The 21864-nt window shown below is 33.2% G+C and overlaps 1 protein-coding gene across 6 annotated transcripts in view; it reads left to right on the top strand.

Moving 5' to 3' along the window:
* The first annotated feature begins 407 nt into the window (after positions 1-407).
* Positions 408-21864, top strand: part of LOC143255724 (ornithine decarboxylase-like) — a 44825-nt gene continuing 23368 nt past the window's right edge. For 2 of the 6 annotated variants that reach the window (XM_076511853.1, XM_076511857.1), the window contains exons 1-6: positions 575-803; positions 2103-2199; positions 4955-5087; positions 15522-15686; positions 20112-20208; positions 20643-20719. In XM_076511853.1, coding sequence (XP_076367968.1) covers positions 15603-15686; positions 20112-20208; positions 20643-20719 — 258 coding nt within the window. In that variant the 5' untranslated portion in view covers positions 575-803; positions 2103-2199; positions 4955-5087; positions 15522-15602. Of the gene's footprint in view, positions 804-2057; positions 2200-4954; positions 5088-15521; positions 15687-20111; positions 20209-20642; positions 20720-21864 lie in introns of all 6 variants that reach the window. The other 4 variants (XM_076511858.1, XM_076511854.1, XM_076511852.1 and 1 more) reach the window with 4 other exon arrangements.

Raw genomic sequence — 21864 nt, 5'->3', positions numbered from 1 at the left:
GATCTTGGAAGAAAACGTTGCAAAGAGTTGTGAAAATGAAATTCTTAAAGTGTGGAATTCTTTGCCAGTTAATTTTAAGTCAATGAAATTACTTGGAATAGCTCTTCTTACTTTGTTTGGATCATCTTACGCTTGTGAGCAGCTGTTTTCAACTTTGAATTTCATCAAATCAGACAGAAGAAACAAGCTTACAGATGAACTGAGTGCTGCATGTGTTGCTCTCAAATCAACAAAATATGAACCATCAATTAACAAGTTATCCGAGTGTTCACAACAGCAAAGATCGCATTGATTTAATAAAATTCAAGACAAAATATACAAATTTTAAGTCAAGGCTATTTATTAGTTTCATTGAAACTTTTGTAATTCGACTTTTTTTAAAATAAAGATACTCATCAAAAAGTCGGTTTTTTATTGGAAAGTAACTGTCATTTTTATGAAAATCCTGGCACGTTCGGATAGACAAAATAATTTTGGGTCACAATTGAGGCATGCAATCTCTAAAAGGTTCGCCATCACTGATATAAACCATTGTCGGCGAAAGGATATTTTGCGTAGGTTTTCCATGATGTCATTTGCAGCATTGCGTTTGCGCACGTTTAGATTTTCATAGTCGTGTGTGGCAGTTATATATATATTCTTTCTACACCGTGTTCCCAAGTTTGGTAGTCGAGAAGTGATAATTTCCGTGTGACCGTCTCAGGCTACGTTATTTACAGTTTCGATTAACTGTGTTGATTTAATCATTCATCATTCCGTCATTAATAAGAGCTAGAATCAACGGGTGGGGAGCTTCTCGTCAGGTGAATTGTTTATGTAAATCAGACAAAATCAGTGTACTGTAAATGTAATAACTGTAAGTGTGACTGTATTGTGTAAAAGTAGCAATACTGCCATATTAATTTAATTAAAATGAGATTAAAAACTGTGGTAATCCAAGTGCATGGCTTTATACTTCTCTAATTAAAGGACATATGCAGCATAATTGTCCAACATTCCAATTCATCCAGCTTCTGAGTCTATAATATGTCGACATTCTCAATGCAGCAAAAATGCCAAAAAGTTTAAGGTCATTAGCAAAAGTTACAACTTATGTCTTTATCAATAATATTGTTATTAATATAAACAAGAAAAATAAAGGTCCAAGCACTGGCTTCTGAGGTACTACATAAGTAACAAGGGTCCAGTATAACAGAGTTTTGTTAATTAATAACAGCCTTTGTTTTTCTTCAATCTAACATCTCTACAAATTAAAAAGCATTTTCTTAGTCCCCCTCCCTACATACACACCCATAGTCATATGATTTTCTCAGCTAATCTTTTCAGACTTTTGTGGAATCTATTTTTCCAAAGCTTTTTGAAAATCTGTGTACACCAAATCCACATACTTTCCATTGTCAGTGAATGTGAAATGAAAATAAATATGTAGTTTTAATTAGCTTAACAGTATTTTGGAATCTAATATACTGTCAAATACTGTGCATCTAGTTGCTTCATGCAAAACTACTTGCAATGCTGTTAATGTTATACTGAAAGAGATTATTCCCATGATGTACACTAAGGTCAACTACAAATAATTTTGTAATATATTGTTAGTTTTAATTATAGCTAGGTTTTTGCATACAAGTAATGATATAGATGTATAGATTTTAAAGTGGTGTGTTCATGAGAGTCTAATTTTTAATGTTAGGTTGTAGTACTAGTAGCGTCAGAGTACAATAAAACTTAATTAAATCAGTAATATTTTAACTTAGTGTTTGTAAATAAGTGTCAATTCATAAACTAGCAAATGAGTGATATTATAATTTTATTAAAAAACATCAATAAAGAAGTCAGATTGAAAACAATGTAAAATGTAAATTGCAACAAGAAGTAGCTTAACAGATAGATGAATGGTAAAACACTTGGGGAAGCCTAATTGTCAGAATATACAAGAAAGTTACTACATTTCAAAATTTTATATATATATGTAGTGTTTCTTATGATATCTGATTAAAGTTACGTGTGATTGAAAAGTACTGCTTTAAGTTTTTTTTTTAATTTGATATTTAATTTAGTTCATCTACAGGAATGCTTTTGAATTGTATATATTCCTCTGGTAGTTCCATGACTGGCCTGCCTAGCTTTCCCACTAAGGATCTGGCTAAGAATTGTGATTGAGAAATGGATAATCTGTTATTTATGGAGCTTTGTACTAAGGTGAAAATTACAAAAACAAATGTGTAAATAAGTAACATGCTTAAATTTTATTTAATGTGCATTTTTTTAATTATAAAAATTAGACAAAATATAATGCCTGAATGTGCTAGTTGTATATTACTGTACCAAAATTATAGTATTATTTTAATATACTCCATTTCAGCATGAGTTATACATACTCTGGCAAGCCACATGGTCTAAGAGAGTGATTTCAGTGTGAGACTTTTGCCTTTTTGGTATTACTTATTACCTACTTATTAGGTAATACTTATTACCTAATATTACTTATTAATAAATAACCCAGATGGCATTATCACAAGATTTTTCAGTATGAATTCTCAAATGTGAAGAGAGTAAGTAGAAGAGGTCACAAATTCAAGTACTCAGTTACTATAGTAATCCATGTTGGTAGGCCAATGTATTTCCTAGCCTTGTTGCTTGCAGTGATAGAAGTATAGCAAAGGCAACCAATGGTAGAAACTTCAAATTCTTGTTAGGTTTTGGTGGTGTATCTGTGAGGTTCAGCTTTACAATCATGCAGTGGTATAAATTTACAAATTTTTTCCTTTGATTTACTTCTATCAACATTTTGCACTATAAATATTAGTTCTTATGTTTGTGAAACATTTTGTATGGAATTCACAATAATTTGGGTGTTCTTTTTTGCCTTTGACTTTGTAATATTTGCTGACAAAACTGATGCTCCATAAATCACATGAAGTTGTTCCATATTTTGTATTATAAACATAAAGGTATTTTTTTACCCACATCTCCATATTTGCTCATATGCTTAACTGGTGTAAGTAGGCAAGTTCTGCTGCTTAGGTAAATAACACAACTTCAAAATAAGGGAACTGAGATGACATGGTAATTTTAAGAAATTACAAATTGTGGAGTTCACTAAAATAGGTGTATAATTCTTCAATCCTCTTAGCAATCAAATTAGATCTCCAATAAATGTTACTTTTGTGAAATATTAAATGCTAGGCACAAATTCTACTGATAACTCTAATTACATTTTTTTTTTTAACTTCCAAAAATTTGGTAATAACAGCAGTTTTCTGTTGTACTAAATAAAACAAATTACTGACTAATCTTAAATGGTTTTCAATTTTTTTTAGTAATCTGAATACCAGTATTGTAGATTTAAATTTTTCATTGAAACCAGAATCACTAGTCATTATATTTATTTCAAATTATAAATTTAAAGAGAAGAATGGCAAAGTAAATAATTTTTAATCAAAATTATCATAAAGTTTCTTTTTAAATTTTTGATACTTGTGTGAATACATGCTCATTAGAATACACCACATGATCATGGGTTATGTGGGAATGCAAGGCTTGTGGCATGCAAAAAAGTTTGCATATAGAGGGCAGCACAAAATTAGAATATTTAGATATGTGAATGTGAGAAGTGTGTGGCTTTTGAAAGTACATTTTCAGTATTGGAAAATTATATTTTTTACACCAGTTTCTGGTACAGAAGTGAAGATGATTGATCCTCATACTGTGGAATGGATGAAGCATACCTAATGCTTCCTGATTTTGGATCAGAGTTTACCTACTACATATATTACAGCATGACCATCTTCATATCATGTTTCTGGTGTTGTTTCTTCTCCACCCAGCTTGGGAGTTAGTTTTCTTCACTATGGGCAAAGAGTGTACTCTGGTACAGAAGAGATGTTTCCCATGGGTGTCTCTCTATACTTTTGTGGTATAAGGTGTTGCACTCCATGGGTTGCCTTCTGATGTTTTTCAGAGGAGACCTGTTTAGGTAATTTTGCACAGGTCTCCTCAGCAGTCTGTTTTGGGATTATAGCTAATATGTGAGAGGAGGTAAGGTATAGTATCTGAAGTTAACATTTCACAACACTCAGTATGTATTTCTGATAAATACATGTTTCTCATGTGCTTCCTGCCTATCCTTTCCTGGTGTATCTTTTCATGCCTAATTGTAAAATGATGATTGAACCATCAGTATAGTGGGAGTCATCTATGCTAGGAGGATGTGCTGCATTACTATTGGTGAAGGTTTATTGTACGTTCACTTGCATGCTACAGCACTGTCATGTGGAAACACAAGCCTCAAGGCTGGTGGTGAGTGAAAAATTGCACACTTAGAGGACAGCTCAAAACTGAGGAAAGCTAACATGTAAGTTAGCTCCAAATATAAGTATTTATTGGAAATGCATATTTATTGTTGGAGAATGTTAACATTAAATGATAAATTGAAGTGTTGAAAGCTTTCAACTGAACTTTAAAATCTCTCTCTCCACTAAAGGCACAATACAAACACTTGTATATTTCTTTCTTTCTTTTGTTTTGAATAAATATTGTATTAATGTATAGAAGCTTTTGTCCAGTCTTTCTTTGTATTATTCTTGCCAATATCAAGCTTATGTTTCACAACACACTTTCTGGTAAGCCTTCAGTTATACTGTGGTTACTACCTGATTTCTTCAAGGAAAATCAGTAAAGTTGAGGCTAGGATAAATATTTTAGACATGAAAAGATTACAGTTAAGTGGTTCAGCATTAGTTTATTAGGCCTAATGATTCAATACCATTGATGGTGTTTGACCTCTAATATGCTTGTTCTTAAGTACTAGATATTCTAATTACGATCAATATGTATGATAGTGACACACAGTAAAAAACATGTTTGTAAGATATTTTAGGTATGTTAAATTTTAATAGGAAGAGCATATTGAGATAACATTAGTAAAACCATTTTTTGTTTAATTGTTTTATAGGGAAGGCTTGCCATAGAGTTTATACAGATTCCAGACGGTCCTTTCTTGTTTGAGGAGTGCAACTGTGAAGACGGTCCACCCTGGGGTGAAAGCTGAGACAAACAGCAGTTGATTTGTCTTGTGGTCTAGCCATGTAAATACAGAATAAAATTAATTTTGAAAGTACAGGAATATATGTGCATGTATTTAAGTAGTTCTTTAATGAAACTACATACAAATGTTGAAACACTCATGCACTTAAGCTCTCTAATAGTTTTAATCTTGGTGATAAAAAGAAATTTCTTAATTGAAAAAATAATACATCAGTAACCAGTTGTAATCAGTTAATTATCTTCCTTATTAAGGTAAAACTCCATAAAAAAGTGCATGAAAAAGTGAATATTAGGAATATCAATTATACACACACACACACACACACACACACACACACACACACACACACACACACACACACACACACACACACATATATATAAAAAGCAGGCATCCCACAATGTATACACTCTGCTGGTACCATTTCCTTCTCTTCTTCGTGACATGCAAACAATAAGCACCTACAGGTAATAAAATGATACAGTAAATAAAAATAAAACATTTAATACTCTCAAACAAAACAGAACTTGTAGGCTCGTGCATGAGGTAGGGTTGATGATGCTACATATGTTGCGAGGAGAGGGTTGAGCAGGATCTGATTTCTCATCACTTGTAAGAAACATGGGCATGCTAACATCTGAAGGTGAAGACACAGATTAGAGGCTGCCATCTCTAGGCAGAACCAATGGAAAAGGCATGCTTGAGTTGCTTTAAGCTGGTGCAGGAGAGATAGCTTGAGTTGGTGTGGAGGCTGAGGGTCCAGGAGAAGCAGCTGGTACATGACTTGGGGTGTCTGAATGAGGCTTTAGATATTGCAGAATTGAAGACTTTTTTACCTGATGCCTTTGTGCATAAACCTCCTTTATAGAGAGAAAGAACAGTGTTTAAACTCCTTTTAAACTGCAAACTCCCTCCCAGATTTGGGTCCATGTGAAGTGTTTCTTGAGCAAGAACCTCAACATCGTGCAAGTCAGCTGGCCTCTTTATTGTCATGTCTTCGATGTTATATCTTAGTGATGAGCAACACCCAAGACACTGGTACTGAGAGATTCAGGGTGACTGACTCAAAGCACATTCTGCAATGCTCAGCTTCATAAGGATTAATTAGTTTAGCATTTAATGAATTTTTGATAGAAATAGTCCTTGCATAAGGGGAATTTGCATATGCTTAACACACTCATAACAAGGACTCTCTGTATTGTTATTAAGTTGTCGTACAAAAAGTAATGGATTATAAGGAATCCCCTCATTGTGGATTCCTGTATGTGTTGAGAGGACCTCCCAGGGAAGGTTCTGTTCTTTCAGTTTATCTCCTTTGAGATCTAAACATCCACCCATGTGTTTGCCATGCATAGTGACCTGTTAAGGGGACAAGAGGATCCTGGTTATTGAGGGGTCTAATCCAAATGAACCACTTTGGCTTTGAATTCCTGTAGATGGGCAGCCTTTGGGTGGCCCCCCTTGGGTCAGTCAGCTGGTCCACTTTATGTTTTGGTATAGTGCTCACGAAACCCTGGTGTTGCTACAGTGTCCTAGTTTGGCATTGTAGTGTGTCCCCTCGTAGGGCTCCATGGTGGGTGGGGTCATTGGGCACCAAAATATTCCTTCTTTTTTTTTTTTATTATTATGGATCCTCCAACTAAAATGGTGAAAGAACAGTCCATTGGTAAACGACCATGTCTTGAAGATTCTGAGCAGTAATCTTTAAAATCTGTAACACCTGTTGTTCCTCATTTTCTTATACTACATTCTCTTTCAAACAAACCTTCAGGGTAAATGTTTCCCTTTTTCATTCAGAAGGGACTAGAGAGACTTGCTGCTCTCCAAAGTCAATAAAGAAGCATCAGTCTGGTGACATATTGGTGGAAACATCCACATTTTAACACACTGAACTCCTCTTGCATTCAAAGGCGATTGGGAATATACCTATTGAGGTTACACCTCATGCTACTTTGAATTCATCATGAGTTGTTGTTGAAAAGGATTTGAAAAACATCCTCGAGTCAGAGATTCTTGGTGGTTTCTCCACCCAAGGAGTTCCTGCAGTGAGGCATATCTCCACTTGCAAACATGGAGTTATGATGCCAACCAGTGTCCTCATTCTGACATTTACATCACCATGTCCACCTGCCACTATCAAGGCAGATTATTTTAAATGCTGGGTATGGCCATACATTCCAAACCCTCTCAGATGTTTTCAGTATCAGCATTTTGGTCACTCGAAGACGCCATGTCGTGATTCCTTGACGTGTGCTCATTGCAATGGCAAGGACCACGATACTTATGAGTGTGAAACAGACCCTCATTGCATCAGTTGCAATGGCTCTCACCTATCCTACTTTTATTCTTGCCCTAAATGGTTGGAAGGAAAAGAGGTGCAGAGTTTGAGAACAATTCAAAACTTTACTTACCCTGAGGCTCGAAAGTTGCTGTCCACCACTTCATCTTGGATGTATGCTGCTGCATTTCATTCCATTACTATAGTGGGGGTGCAGACGGATCTCTCTGTGCCTCCAAAAGAATCATTCTCAAACCACATGAAAGGTCCTTGGGCCAACATGGTTAAAAAAGTTGATGAATCAACTTCAACACCCATCTCTGTCCCTAACACACATTCCAGCAAATCCCAAGATCCGCTTCCTTTGGTTCCTGGTGCAGGCATTTTCTCAGGAACATCTTCTCCCACCCCAAGATGTAAAACAATCATTTGTTCATGTCCTCAGTCGCTGGAATCCTCTTCCAACAACAAACGCCTGCCCAATCAACCCAGGGCAGGATCCGTGGAGGTTGACAGACCTCTCTCAAATAAAGACAGTAAAGAAAAAAGAAGTGGTAGTAAACAGAATGGTTCTCCACCAAATTCACCTACACATATATAAAAATGGTCACCTTGATACAGTGGAACTGTCAAGGTTTACATTCTAATCTGGATGACATCAAAACACTAATTGCTTCCTACCATCCTGTATGCCTTTTTTTACAGGAAACATTTCTGAAACCTGCCAATGCAGTCACTTTTCAGTAGTTTTCTTTGTACAGAAATGACAGGCTGTGTGATGGACGAGTGTATGGAAGGGTGGCACTGTTGGTTGATCAGCATGTGCCCACCCTGTCTTTGCTACTCGACACACCCTTGAAGGTCGTAGCCATCTGTGTTTCCTTGGGTTATACCATCACTGTTTGTTGTCTCTACCTGTTGCCTGGAGAGACACATGATCATTCAGACCTTGATGTTCTCATTGAACAGTTGCCCCCTTTTAAATTTTGGGGGGACTTAAATGGACATAATCCCCTCTAGGGAAGTGCTAATATTGATAGGAGGGGTTACTCTGTAGATTGTATGCTCTCTGATCACAACCTTCCTCTTTTCCTGATCTTGCTCTCTGATGATTAGAAAGTATCTGATACTCAGAGCATTGCTGATACTCTAGGTAAAACACTTTTGCTGGGTATCTGGCACTTCTGCTCCTTCCTCCACCTTCTTAGCCATCAAGACTTGGGCAGAACAATCACCTCTTTCCTTCCAAGTTGATTGTCTCTATGACTCTAATCTTCTCTTTCCACTGGTGGAACTCAAACTGGTCCTTCATTGGTCTGGCAGTACATCAGTTGTACCTAATGATGTACACTATAAAATGCTGAGCCATCTATCTCCTACTTTTCTTGCTATTCTTCTGATTGTTTTTAACCAGATATGGCAGGAGAATATATTTCCTGATGCCTGGCACCAGGCTATTGTCCTACCTTTCTCTAAGCCTGGGAAGGATCCTTCAAGCAATCGTCCAATTGCTTTGACGAGCTGTCTCTGCAAGACCTTAGAAAGGGTGGTTATATTTGTCTTGTTTGGTTCCTCAAATCAAACAACCTCCTTTCACCCACCCAGTGTGGGCTCCAAAGACAGAGCTTCACCATAGACCACCTGATTTGACCTGAAACGTCAATCAGGAAAGCCTTTCTTTAAATATATTTTCAGTCTACATTCATTCAACATCATAGACATCATCAGATATAACAGTTTAGAATTAAGGTACTTTTTAATCCTAAACAGTTGTGTGAACAACATAGAACTAAAACTATACAAACTGAAAATAAGATACTGTTCCACAGTCCTGGTAAATTTTCACAAGACTAATTTACTAAAACTAATGATTTGCTGTTGTTGAAAATAAACATTACCTCATAACATTGGTGTTTTTCTGATTTACAATAAATCATAACATTTTCATTGCATCAAGTTTTACCCTTGTATGTGACCTTTAAAATTTTTCACAATATTAAAGGTATAGCATAGGGTGCTTCATGACCAGTCAGTCTTTGAAGTTGAGAAAATAGTGTAGAATTTTTCCATAAAACTGGTATCTTTATTTTTAAATAAACTTGATCTTTGTTAAAAACAGTTGCCTTCTAAAAAAAGTATAGCATTGTTGTAAGGAATTTGGATATTTTGTTTCATGTTATTGTTATTAAATAAACTATAAATCACTTTCCTTAGATTTTATGTGATAAAACTAGTAAATATTCTTTGTGTGATAATTTGTAATTCAGTGAATTTGTTTTCTTTCAAAATCTTGTGGTGACACTAGACCTCTCTGCAGAGATTAAAATTATTCAGAAGGTAGAAGTTGAAGTATTATAAGAAAAGCTAAAAATATAGCAATACCAAAAAATCTTCAGTTACTGATATTTTAGTTTGTTTTTTATACTTATAAAAAGTAATTATTTTTAAGCATTTTGTGCTAATGAAAGTGAAAAGCTCAGGATACCAAAGTAAATTTAGGGAGAACACATTTTTAAATTTTGTATTACTTTTACACTTAACATTTCAGTGTTGAATAAACTAGAAACGTGCACTGAGAAACCAGCAAGTTAAAGAATGTGAATGTTTAAGCTGCATTTGACAACACCCTGCCTGCCTGACTTTTACCTTTTCAATGCTTTCTGTTTGGCTAGAGTTAATTGTAATTAAACTAAAATTCTGTTTGTGTAAAGTTTTTAATGCCATAAAGTTGTTACATACTGTTAGATAGCTATAAGTTTATGCTTAGTCATTTCTGACAAACATAATTAAATGAGTAGTATACCCATCACCAACATATCTTTTAGCCATTAAAGTTTTTTTAAAATAATTTCATACTATATAACACCAGTTACTTTGTTGCTTATAATAATTCCAGTCCTTTGGGAATTTCTAAATTGCATTTGAGCACATCTTCTACAGAATTTTGTCAGAATTCCATGACTAGAGCATAATTGTGTAATTTTGTTTTTTTTTACATGAAATATACAAAAAAAATGGGAAAATGGTATTATCCAACTTGTTCAAAGTTTTAATAATTAATATATTCTATTGCATATGTATATAATATTGCCTTCCATATAATTGCAGTCTTAAAATTAAGATAAACTAGGATTTTATTTATTACTAACTGAAGACAAAGGAGTATAATTTCTAACTATGTCTGTACTTAAGTAATATTTTTACTGTGCAATGAGCTGAGTAATTTGTTAGTGGCTTTAACTTTTAAAACAGTAAAAATTCTGAAGTGTGAAATTGTATTAGCTTTGAACAAAGTTACAACAGGACAATAATAAACTTCTACTGGATACACATACATAAAGTGGATTATAAATCATTTAACAGTGTAACTTTTTAACAGTTGCAAAATGTTTAGAAATTTTCTGTGCTGTGTAACTACACTGTCAGAATAATTATACAGAGACAACTTAAGTAAGGTTGTGCAAAATAAGTTGAAATACATTAAAAGTGAAAAATGTGTAGCAAACATTAAGAAAAAAGAAACTAATTCACTCTCATTATGTGAACTTATATTGACATTATTTTATGAAAAGATCTAAAACACCCCACTTAAATATGGAATATAACAGTATAATTATCATGAAACATAGCTTCAAGATGTTTAAGTTGTAATGAGTCAAATAAATTGTGTAAAGCTTACATGTGCCATTGCATAATAGAGCAGTTTTTGCAAAAGGATTTTTGGAATATGTAGAATTATATAATCAAGATATTTCTCTTATACTATTGTTTTAAGTACATTTTCTTACATAGTAAAATAAGTTATTTTTGAAAGACTTGATGTTGTTATGTTGACTTATGGCTAAGAGTTGTAATGGTTGATATTTGTAAAGACTGTTTGTTGCAAATGGCATCAGAAGCTTAAGCAATAATTTTATTTTTCTAAATGATCTACTAATTTTTTAATTAATCATTTGCTCACTTAGGTAGAAAACTGTGTGTAGAAGTTATTACTTCCATCAGTATTCTACTTCATATACAAGTTGGATTTGTGCATCAGTAAGAGTGACCCACCACTGATAGATTATAAACAAAGCTAGAAATATCTTCTATGTATATTATAGTGGTTATTGAGTAAATAACATGGTACTTTTTAGATAACCAGCAGTGCAAAATAATTACTTGCTGATATCATAATCTTGGACTCAAAATTTTATAGTGTATTTCCAATTGAATTACAATACTTAACATAATTAATAACAGGACATGTGGTCTTGTATGTGTGTTTGAGACAGACAAGAGTTAGAGAAGACTTTTAGTAGAAAATGAGGTTTTGTTTGTGCATGTAGGTCCTTGTTAAAAAAAAAATTGGCAAATTAAAGGTTTCTCAAGTTAAGCTGAAAACAATGTTAAAGTATATAAAATGTGCTATGTAAAGTCCAAAATATCTTATTTTTCTTCAATTAAATAAAATTTGACCATTAATATGAAAAATATGTGAGGATAATTTATCCCAAATTAAAACAAAATTCAGAACTTTTAGGATTTCACCATCAAATCTAGAAAACCACTTTAAACCTTAAACAGTAGAGTCAACACTACATTAAGATTATTTAAGTTTGAGCACAAGAACAAAACTTGAGGTATACTGAGAGTTACACAGATGTTTATCTTGATATAAAAATATGAAGTAATAGATCAGAAACTGAAGGTTATTGAACATTTAGTCAGAACTGTGGAAAGGATATAAAATAAAGGGAACTCTAAACATGTATCCAGTCTGCATAAAATCTGTTGCACCTTTGTAACACCCTACCCTTCTAAGCCAAAATGCTACCTTAAATGTCAATAAACCCTCAAGTTTCTAACACAAGAAGACAGTGATTGGTTCTTGTTAAATCAGCTGAACAATGAGCAGTGAAGACCAAGGACAGTTTTATTTACAACTGTTGTCTGATTTGCCAACAAGAATACCTGAACTTGTTAATTAAACAACATTGTTATTCCTGAAAGTGAATCAGATAAATAGGATTTGACTCCAACCTAGATCTGCTATCCACATATAGAAATTTAAAGTTAATAACTTGTTTGAATACCTTTGAGTACCCAACTGGGTAGGTATTAAAAACATGATCTCAAATTTTACTTATTAGCTAAATAGGTGGAAAATGTGTAGTATATCATTGTACTTCAAAGATAATAATTAGTATATTTCTCATTATTTTAGATATTCCACATTAGAGAAGTATTCAGCTATCAAATTCTGACTTTTGTTAATGTGTATATGTTTTGGAGAAATGTAGAATGTTTGTGGCTAAGAAGAGTGTTTGAACTAAACCCTCTGCTTCGTTGCTTGCATTCCCTAAGTAAGGTACCCCTAGTGACTTTTGTAGCATGTGATACATAAGCAAGATAACAGGATAAAGCTATTATATTGTTTAGTCCAAACAAGATAAACATGAACAGAAGGTCTTACTGTGAATAGATATTTAACCAATGTCTACTTGTCCACATACTCATGTTTGTATGTTGGACATAGGTATAAAACATGCAGTATTCATAATGTATTGTTATGGATTAGTTAATTTATCATGTTTCTAAAGCTAAGTTGGTTTGTTTATGGGAAAGCTACTAAGGCTATCTGCCACTGTTTTTTACTTTGAACTGCCATCTATAGGAAATACAACTAGCTGATAACATGCTGTTAATTTTTGAGCTACCAAACATATTTTCTCTTTAAGACATAACAGCATTATAATGTCAATCAAAGATCGACTCAGTGGTTGGTAGTAGGTATTGTTGGTCAACTATCTTCTCTCTGGTTAACAGTTCAAAATTAATGACAGTGATAAATAGCTTCAGGAGCTTTGATGTAATTCAAAAACAAAAACAATGTAAATTCCTGTAGCTGAAATGGTGACCATGTTTGGTAGCAACAAGAATTTAACTAGAGACCTTTGATTCATGAAACAACAACCCTAAGTCATTGAGTCATACTCTTTTGCAGCTGCACAAACTCAAATCTATTCAATTAAATAACAATGAGAAAACAGAATGCAAATATTGCAACTTCATGTATAATTGGAATAGTTGAAAATAATGTTTGGAAAATCTAATTTTGATGAGTTAATTATTTTCATGAGTTGACACTTCATAGTTAAACTGAACAAATTTGAATTAATCAAAAATTATGATCTGTTGTTTTGATTACTTAGGTAGTTAGGACAGTCAGAGACACTACTTCGCATGGATAATTATTTATGTGGCATTAACTCTTCCATATCGAATGGGTCAATTAGTATATATCAATTAAATATATATTCTAAGGTCTCTCTGATTTGATGAGACAATAACCAAGTCAGTCAGAGCAAAAGGTGACTTTTATGTTAGGAATAAAAACTTCTTACTGTGATTTTACAGTTTCATATATAATTTGCATAACCTCTAGGATTTCATAAATGAATATCAAAAGTTTTTCTTGGGGGGAGGTCTATATTTTGTGTTATTTTCTCTATGCTAATGCAAAGTGAAAAGTTTCAAGATATGATATTAAACTAATAATATCCATTTCCTACTTTAAATGCATCATTTATTGCTAGGTCTTTTTTTTTCTCATAAATTATTTTTTTTGTATGTTTTTTTTTCTAATTATTACTGAACATTACTCAAGTAATAAATCATAGGATCGTAGCAAGACCCCATATCTCATTCTTCCTTGTGTATAGATTTAAAAAAAAACTGAAGAAATTCTACATTTTAAGCTACAGTTCCTCAGCTCGTAAAGATTGAGTTATTTAATATCTATTTCATAAGTTTTGTTTCTGCATTTTTTTCACATCAGACAATTGGTGTGTAGATAATTATCATGAAATGCACTGAAAGATTTGAGAGTATTCTTTAGTGAGTTTTGAAATTAACTGATTGTTATTATCTTGGTCAAACAGGAGCTCAGGAAATCCAAATTTTGTTTCTTGTAATCATGTGTTGTTTGTGACTAGTAAGCTCAGTAACATATTTATGATCTTAGAAAATTCTGAAAAGGAGAAATTGAAACTATGTGTGTAATATAACAGAGTAAACTGAGCATTTTTTTAAATATTTTCTTTTGTAATTAAGAAATTTAAAACTTGAATAATTTTAAATGTAGCTGTGTAAAATATAAGTGTACAACAAGGTCAAAGTATATTTAGGATCAATGGATTTAATCACAATGTTGATTATTTGATTATTTCACATGGCACTAATATATGTAATTGATGCACATAGGTAATCAGTTAATACTTACTTGCCCAGCTCACCCTGGATTAGGTTCTGTAACAAACTGTTAATTTTGATATTTGTGGACCCAGCAGCTTAAATTGTTAAAGTTTGTGTTTAAATATCAAGAGTTTCAAGATGAAGTTTGACCTAAATTCAGTTTAATGTATTTGAAAAAATTGTTCTATGTATAGTTTGTTTGCCTAATATTTGTAACCATACTAATGTATCTTGTGGTATATTTTGGAGGTGTGATTTTAGTTAATGAAAGTTTTTGAAAACTGGTAATTAATGTATAAAAAAAATTTACATTGAATTAGGCAGGCTACATCAACTAATTTTGAAAATTCCTTCAAAATGTTCAGATCTTCCATTATCTTGTTGAAATATTTGGGGTGGGGAGTGGGTTTGCACCTAATGCTGATACAGCAGAGTATTTGTTTGGAAATTGAAAAGATAAGAATCAAGTTTTAGGACTTTTTTTGTTTACTCTTATTTAATACATAACATCTGAAATGATGAATAATACCTTCTGTTTATCTCATTATTCTGCAAAAGGTTTTTGTTTTTTTACAAAATCCACATGAACTATCAAGCAATTTGTATATATTTCCTTGACAGCATTTTAAGTCATATTGTGTAAATGTATCCAGTTAATTTGCATGCAAAATGATTTTGCTTCATCTTGACAAAATGCAGAAAATGCTGAGTTAAATTAACTAAATGATTAACTGTGAGTAAAATATTTTGTAATCCATTTAACTGTTGATATTATGTTTATTAGCATTAAAACATATTTTTACTGACTAATGTTTTTAACAATTTTTCTATCATTTTCCATAAAACCTGAATGAGATTTGTTAGAAACACTTAAGTAATTTTTTTATTTCTTGGATGTATGTTTTTAAAAAACAAACATATAATGTATTATAACCTCTAATAAAACGTGCTGTATTTCAGACTGTTGCTGAATATTTTAGAACTTTTCCAAACAAACCGGATTAAGTTTGCACCAAAATTATTCCTGAACAAAAAGTTGATATGAAGACCCAGACAAACCAGCTGTTAAGCAATATAACAAACAAGTCTGTTTTGGAGTATGTTAAGAGCATTACCAGTCAAATGGTGAGCCTGTTTCTCATTATGCTGAAATGGATTGAGAAGTTTTTTTTGCTAATTTGCTGTGTGTGTACAACATTGGTCCCACTTCTTTGAACTATGCATAGCAATATTTATTATAATTCTGAATTTACTAAATGTATATTCACAGTACGTGTTACAAATGTTGTGTACAAAAAACAATTTTTAATGAATATGAAAAGGAAGAAATAAGCTCAAAAATACCTTTTCATTTTGCTTTATTTTATTTTTACTTGCTAGAATGACTACAGATTGTAACAGATAATTACAATTATCTTAGAGATTTAGGCATCTTAACTTATCAATTCTGCTTTTATTACATTTTGTTTTTGATTTGTCTCAAATTACTGTAAGCCCTGGAGGGTATAAGTAAGTAAACAAATGGATCAGATTGCATATCTAACTGCTCCTGCATTTCTCAAGCAGTGATGATGAAAAAAAAATTTTTTTCAATTAAGTTCTTTTCTAATCTTAAGTTTTTAATTTTTATGTATTTGTTAGTTTTATTTTAAAATGTTTAGTAAATAAAACAAGAAATTTAACATTTTAGGTGTTCAGTCTGTGTGTACTCAGAAGCATTGTTTAAATAATGCTACTTTTTTCTCACTATGATTAGTTGTTGAAAACATAATTACATAGCTTTCAAATCTTAAAACGCGAGTAATAGTTCAAATTGTAAAACATAGTGTCCCAAAACTACTATAATTTATTTGCTTGGATTTCTAACTAATAAGTTAAACAAAATTTATCACTTTTTTTTATTTACGTCTTAAACTCAAAGCCTTTGGGCTCTAACAGCAAATTATTGACTTTTCAGCTCAAACAGAACACACAACAATGGGATTTAAAAAATTATTCAGATGTGTTATTTCTTTTGGTTATAAACATGATCAGTAGCAACTTCAGAGTTATAGATAGTTTTTGAAAGACAGTTTGAGTTAGTAAGGGTGTAATAAGTAGGTTTTGAATTTGTTTGTTTATATCTGAGTAAAACACAGGGTTAAAATGGTTGCTTCTATCATGTTTTTAATTAGTAAGATTTTATTTGTTCACCTTAAGAAACTATTGTTTACTTTCATAGTATTTGTTTTTTATTTCCACTTCTCAACAGGTATGTGTATTTTAAGCACTATAACTTCAAATAAAATATCTATCTTCTTTAAATAAAAAAAAAGCTTCATTGACTTGTATCGTCCTATACTTGCATTAATTCCATTTATCTCTGCATACTATTGTGCAAATGATTATACAGCAACACTACCAATAGGAGTGCAACAATACCCTATTATAACTAGTGCACTGTCTAATCTTGCAGTTGTTAATCTCTTCTTGGTTGGCAGTCTTATTGAATAGATGGTTCAATTTACTTATTCACAAGTTTTTACTTTCATAATTTTTCTTCATTAAAAGCATTGTTTTTACCATTGTCATCCCCTTACATAGAAAGTTGTGAATGATTTTATCATCTTTGCCCTTTCACTCTTATGAATTATGCAGTTTCAGGTGATCATGACAACAGCTGCTTCAGTGGAATTATCAACCATGTCTACTATGCTTCTCAGCTGGTGAAGTGATTGCTCTGATCCATCAGGAAAGGACCACTTTTGTGAATTAACTGGAATAAATTGATGATTGTCCTATCAGTTTTCATTGACTGGGAAGTTTTTCAAACTACTTCAATTTGACCATATGAGGTCCTTGATGGTTGATCCATGGGTTCTGAAAATTGTTTCAGTAAGCCTGGTCTTCTGCTTTCATTTTCCTCCCCTTTCTCTCACAATCCTGTTTCATTCTCCTCTTCTCGAGATCCCATTTTTTGCCCACCTGCTTAATTCCAAGGGCCTTTATTTCCATCCCTTTGTGGGCACATGGCTACTTCTTTTCTCCTCAGAAGACAACTCAGTCCCTCATCTTCAGTTTCTTTTTCAGTACACTGCCATAATGGGTTAGCTTGTCAAAGTAGAGCAGTTTTTCCTTATACCTGAACAATTTTTTGTTTCATCTCTGGGTGTTTTTCATCTACTTCCTCTGTCCTGTTCTACCTGGTTCTTTTCAGTTGAAAGTTATAGTACATCTCATATGCACTATCTCATCCTCTCCTTTTCCTACAGTGTGAGAGGTTTTTCTTTTGGGGATGTGAGCTTCTGATTGAGTCTCTTGGAATTTCTTCTTCTTCTTTGGATTTTCCTTCAGTTCATACAGACTTTTTGTGTTGTCTTCTGCTACATCAGTGTGCAATTGTTACTTGTTCAACAGACCTCTGTTTATAAACATTGGATCTTCTTTGTTAGGCTCCACTGCAATCTCATCACTTTGTTGACATGCCATAATCTGGGTACCCTGAATGTAGTTGCACATTGGTCATTCCATCTCAACAACATTCTCATTGTGGAGTTGTCTTTGGATCTACCTGTTTTTTTTTGGGTTTGATATGCTATGTGTGGTGTTCCAGGTTTGGACACCTATTCCAAGCTTCTCAGTACACCATTTCCTAATTGTTGGTCTCGTATTCCTCATCCTCTGATGGGAGCAGTCAGTGTTATTAGTTGATTGGTTTGGTTGATACCTATGTGCATATCCTCCTATTAGTCTTCTCTTGTTCATCCTTGTCATACTTCAGACCACTCCATGTAGTGTTTTGCTCTCGACTATGTATTGGCTGGTTCACACAGTTTCCAATGCTATACCTGTTTTTGATGTCACCTCCCTTTCTCTTACTTTATCGTTGTCAGCCACACTCCTGTGTGCACCATCTTTCTGTATCTGCATGTGTGGCTTTGCATGGTCCTTCACATGAAGAGCCAGATTTTCAGGTGTAGTGTTCTTTGTTTCCAATTTTGTACATTCTTTCTCCATGAGTTTGCCTGCATATGTGGTATATGTACCACTTTTGGTCTGTCATAAGTGATTGTTGTCCTTCCAGTCTTATGGCTCTTCACATACTGTCCTCTTTCCCTTGGCTTTTGAATAGAACGCTTTGGATTCCTCTGTTATGGGATAAAGGGCAGTGCTATCTGCCACCATTAAATTTACCAGTCATGAACCATATCATTATACTAAATTTACTGTGACTGTGGTGCTTTTACATGCAGCTCAAGGTGTATGTACATCCAAGTAATGTTGTGCCAAGTTCTTAAATGGCCTTATTTTTAACTGAAAATAAATTCGGTAATTTTTATAAAATTTCTCTGATTTTTATTTCTTTGTATTTATTTAGTACATTTTTGTATTTATTACAGAATAGTTTAATAATTTTATATAAAATTTCTTTATTAATTACTGCCTTTACCATATTGGGGCAAGAATACTAACATCAAGAGAAGTTTTATCTTACTTACCCCCAGATGGTAAGACCTCATTCCTTATTTTTTAATTTTATCTTTATTTTTTCTTATTTTATCTTGGGAGAGCAGTCACCTTCCCACAATTTTCTGCGGGTGGTGAAGGGTGATATAGATGTGGGACGTTGTGGGTTTGAGCACTTGCATCTTGCCCTCCTAATTTCTAGTCTAATTGATAAATTCAATCATTTCTTGGGATATCTCCATGTTTTTATCCTTACTTTTATGACACACTACTAAAGGGCAAAGAGTATACCTGGCTCAGAAGTGGCCTCCTGCAAGTGTTATTTTTCATTCATTCTCACACCTCATGTGTTTCATTTTGGCACTTCTTAAAGTGGGATCATTTTCTCACTGGCCCTCTGCAGGTTCAATATAGAATTCTAACTTTTAGTGAGAGAAGATTTCATATCAAAGTTAACATTTTCCTATACTGAAAATGTATTGCCAAAATATACTTACCACTCATCTTCTACCTGTCCTCCCACCCCCACCCACTTCAGCTGTGGTTTGATTTCATCTGACCAATCATGAAGTTGTTAACAGCTGAAAGATAAGAGAACCTGTTGATGAAGGGTTGCTACATAATTATTTTCATATTAGCATGCAGAGATAAATGGGAGTATCAAAGCTAGTAGCAAGTGAAAATCTGTACCAATAAGAGGTGAGGAAAGGTTTATGTAAGAGGTGGTAAGTATCTATGAGGATCATATTTTCAATTTAGGAAAATGTTAGCATTTAAGATATAAATTATTTTTTAATTTCATTTGTACACAAAACATTGCCCTTTTTAGTTAAATAAATCTAAGTTACTTGTTTCAAATTTTTTAAAGGAAAAAAATTAAAGTTTTAAAATTTTAGTGGTATTTTTAGTTTTACAGTTGAACATGGACTCATTATAAGTGACTAGACTAAATTATATTGCATTATACGTAAAATATATTTGTATCTTTGTGTTAATGTATTTTATTTTGCTTTTAGAGAGGGAGCAAGAGAGAACAATTTTTATGGTAAAAGAAAGTTTTCTATTGCAGCCTGTTTATAGCATTGATTAATTTATTAATTTCAGGAAGTAGAAAAACCATTCTATGTGTTTGATATGTCTGACATAGTGCATAAATACAAAATGTGGAAGTACAAAATGCCTCGGATACAACCCTACTATGGTGAGTAGGTATGAAGTTATTATTAATTTTTTCCACATAACCTCCTGAGTAACATATTAAATTACAATATGCTCTTTTGGGCTAATAGTTTTCCTATCAGAAGAATGCAGTATAATAATATCCTTACTTTGTGTATTACTTGGCACTTTTATTGGTTAACTACTCACAACTAAAGCCCATTAGAATGGCTGGATTACAACAGATTGAATTTTAAGTTGTTTGGTTTTTTAATGTATTGTCCCTTACTTTTGTAAAGGAGAGAAATTCACATGCACAAAATAAAATACAGAATGTTCATTGAAGTTATCCATCAGCCATTTATTATAGAATTCTGAATGCCTTAGCTGGTGAGTTAGAAATCAATGGCTGGTAATATTTTACAAAATGTTCTTAACTTGTGTTTATGCACTAGAAATAATTTTATTACTTTTCAGCTGTGAAGTGCAATGACAATCCACTACTGTTGGAACTACTTGCTGACCTGGGTTTGAACTTTAGTTGTGGGAACAAAGTGAGCAATTTTTAATATTTTTATTAGTAGATGAATATGTTTGTGTACTATTGTATGCCATGGGGTGCAACATTTTCCAAAAGGATGTATAGCAAAACAAACACGAGTGAAAAAAAACGTAAGAAAAAAAACAACATAAATGTAACATATATGACAAACATAACAATTGTGTTGGGTGTCACTGGATCCTGTTGAGTGGTAGCACTGCCTCATAGGGGATACACTGAGATCTGCATTAAATTGGAAGGAGAGTGGGTATGAAAAGTGTTAATTCACTGCACCTGCTCAGTACATGCCAATGAGATGGGCTAATCTATAATTCTGCTTCAGTGGTATGTCTATCTAATTAACATGGCAATATTTATATCCTCTACAAACAAAACAATATAACAGACAGCACCAGGTATAGTCCTGCTTCTTACATCTAGCATGCATTTACTGTCTTTTGCCATAATCATTTCTCTGTGGAGATCCAATTCCAAATTCTTGTGTTTAGTAATAATGGTTTATGTACACACACTGATGTTCTAACACCTTGTTTTTCTAGTGGAGCACAGGAGAACCTTTGCTTCCCTTATTTCAAATTATTAGGGAAATCAGTATGGAGGGATTTTTTTTTTTCCCTGCAAATGGTACCTTTCTCTTCAGTAAGAGACCAGTTTGGTCCACCTCTCATTTGAGATGTAGGGCTGGGGGTGTTAACTGAAAGTGTAGTATAGGACATCTTGTCACAATATCCACAAAGCAGTTCCTGGTGGATAGGTCCAATTTGGTATAACTTGGATTTGCCTTGGAATGCAGGTAAGGGCTCATCCTCCCTCCAAGTTTTGTTGTAGTATCTATCTTGTGTAACCAAAAGAGAATTGCCTAAATCCTTATCCATGCTACACATTTTAATGTTCTACCGACCATGGCAGTGCATAACCATGAGCATTGAAGGTTTATGACATCCGTTGCTCTAGTACCTCAGTACAAAAATAAATAAGTATTGGGTAAAGAATATTCTCTGCTTGAAAAGGATGTAGTCTCGCACTAAATACTGCTCCATTAGGCAACACCTGGTCTTGTGGAAGTCACAACCAATGTACTTCCTTTTCGTCATTATTTCAGAAAGGGGTTCATGTTTGAAGCTAATCAACAATTAT

The sequence above is a fragment of the Tachypleus tridentatus genome, chromosome 7, assembly GCF_004210375.1.
Source record: "Tachypleus tridentatus isolate NWPU-2018 chromosome 7, ASM421037v1, whole genome shotgun sequence".
In the NCBI taxonomy this organism is placed as follows: Eukaryota; Metazoa; Arthropoda; class Merostomata; order Xiphosura; family Limulidae; genus Tachypleus; species Tachypleus tridentatus.
This window is presented reverse-complemented; position numbering and strand designations above follow the sequence as displayed.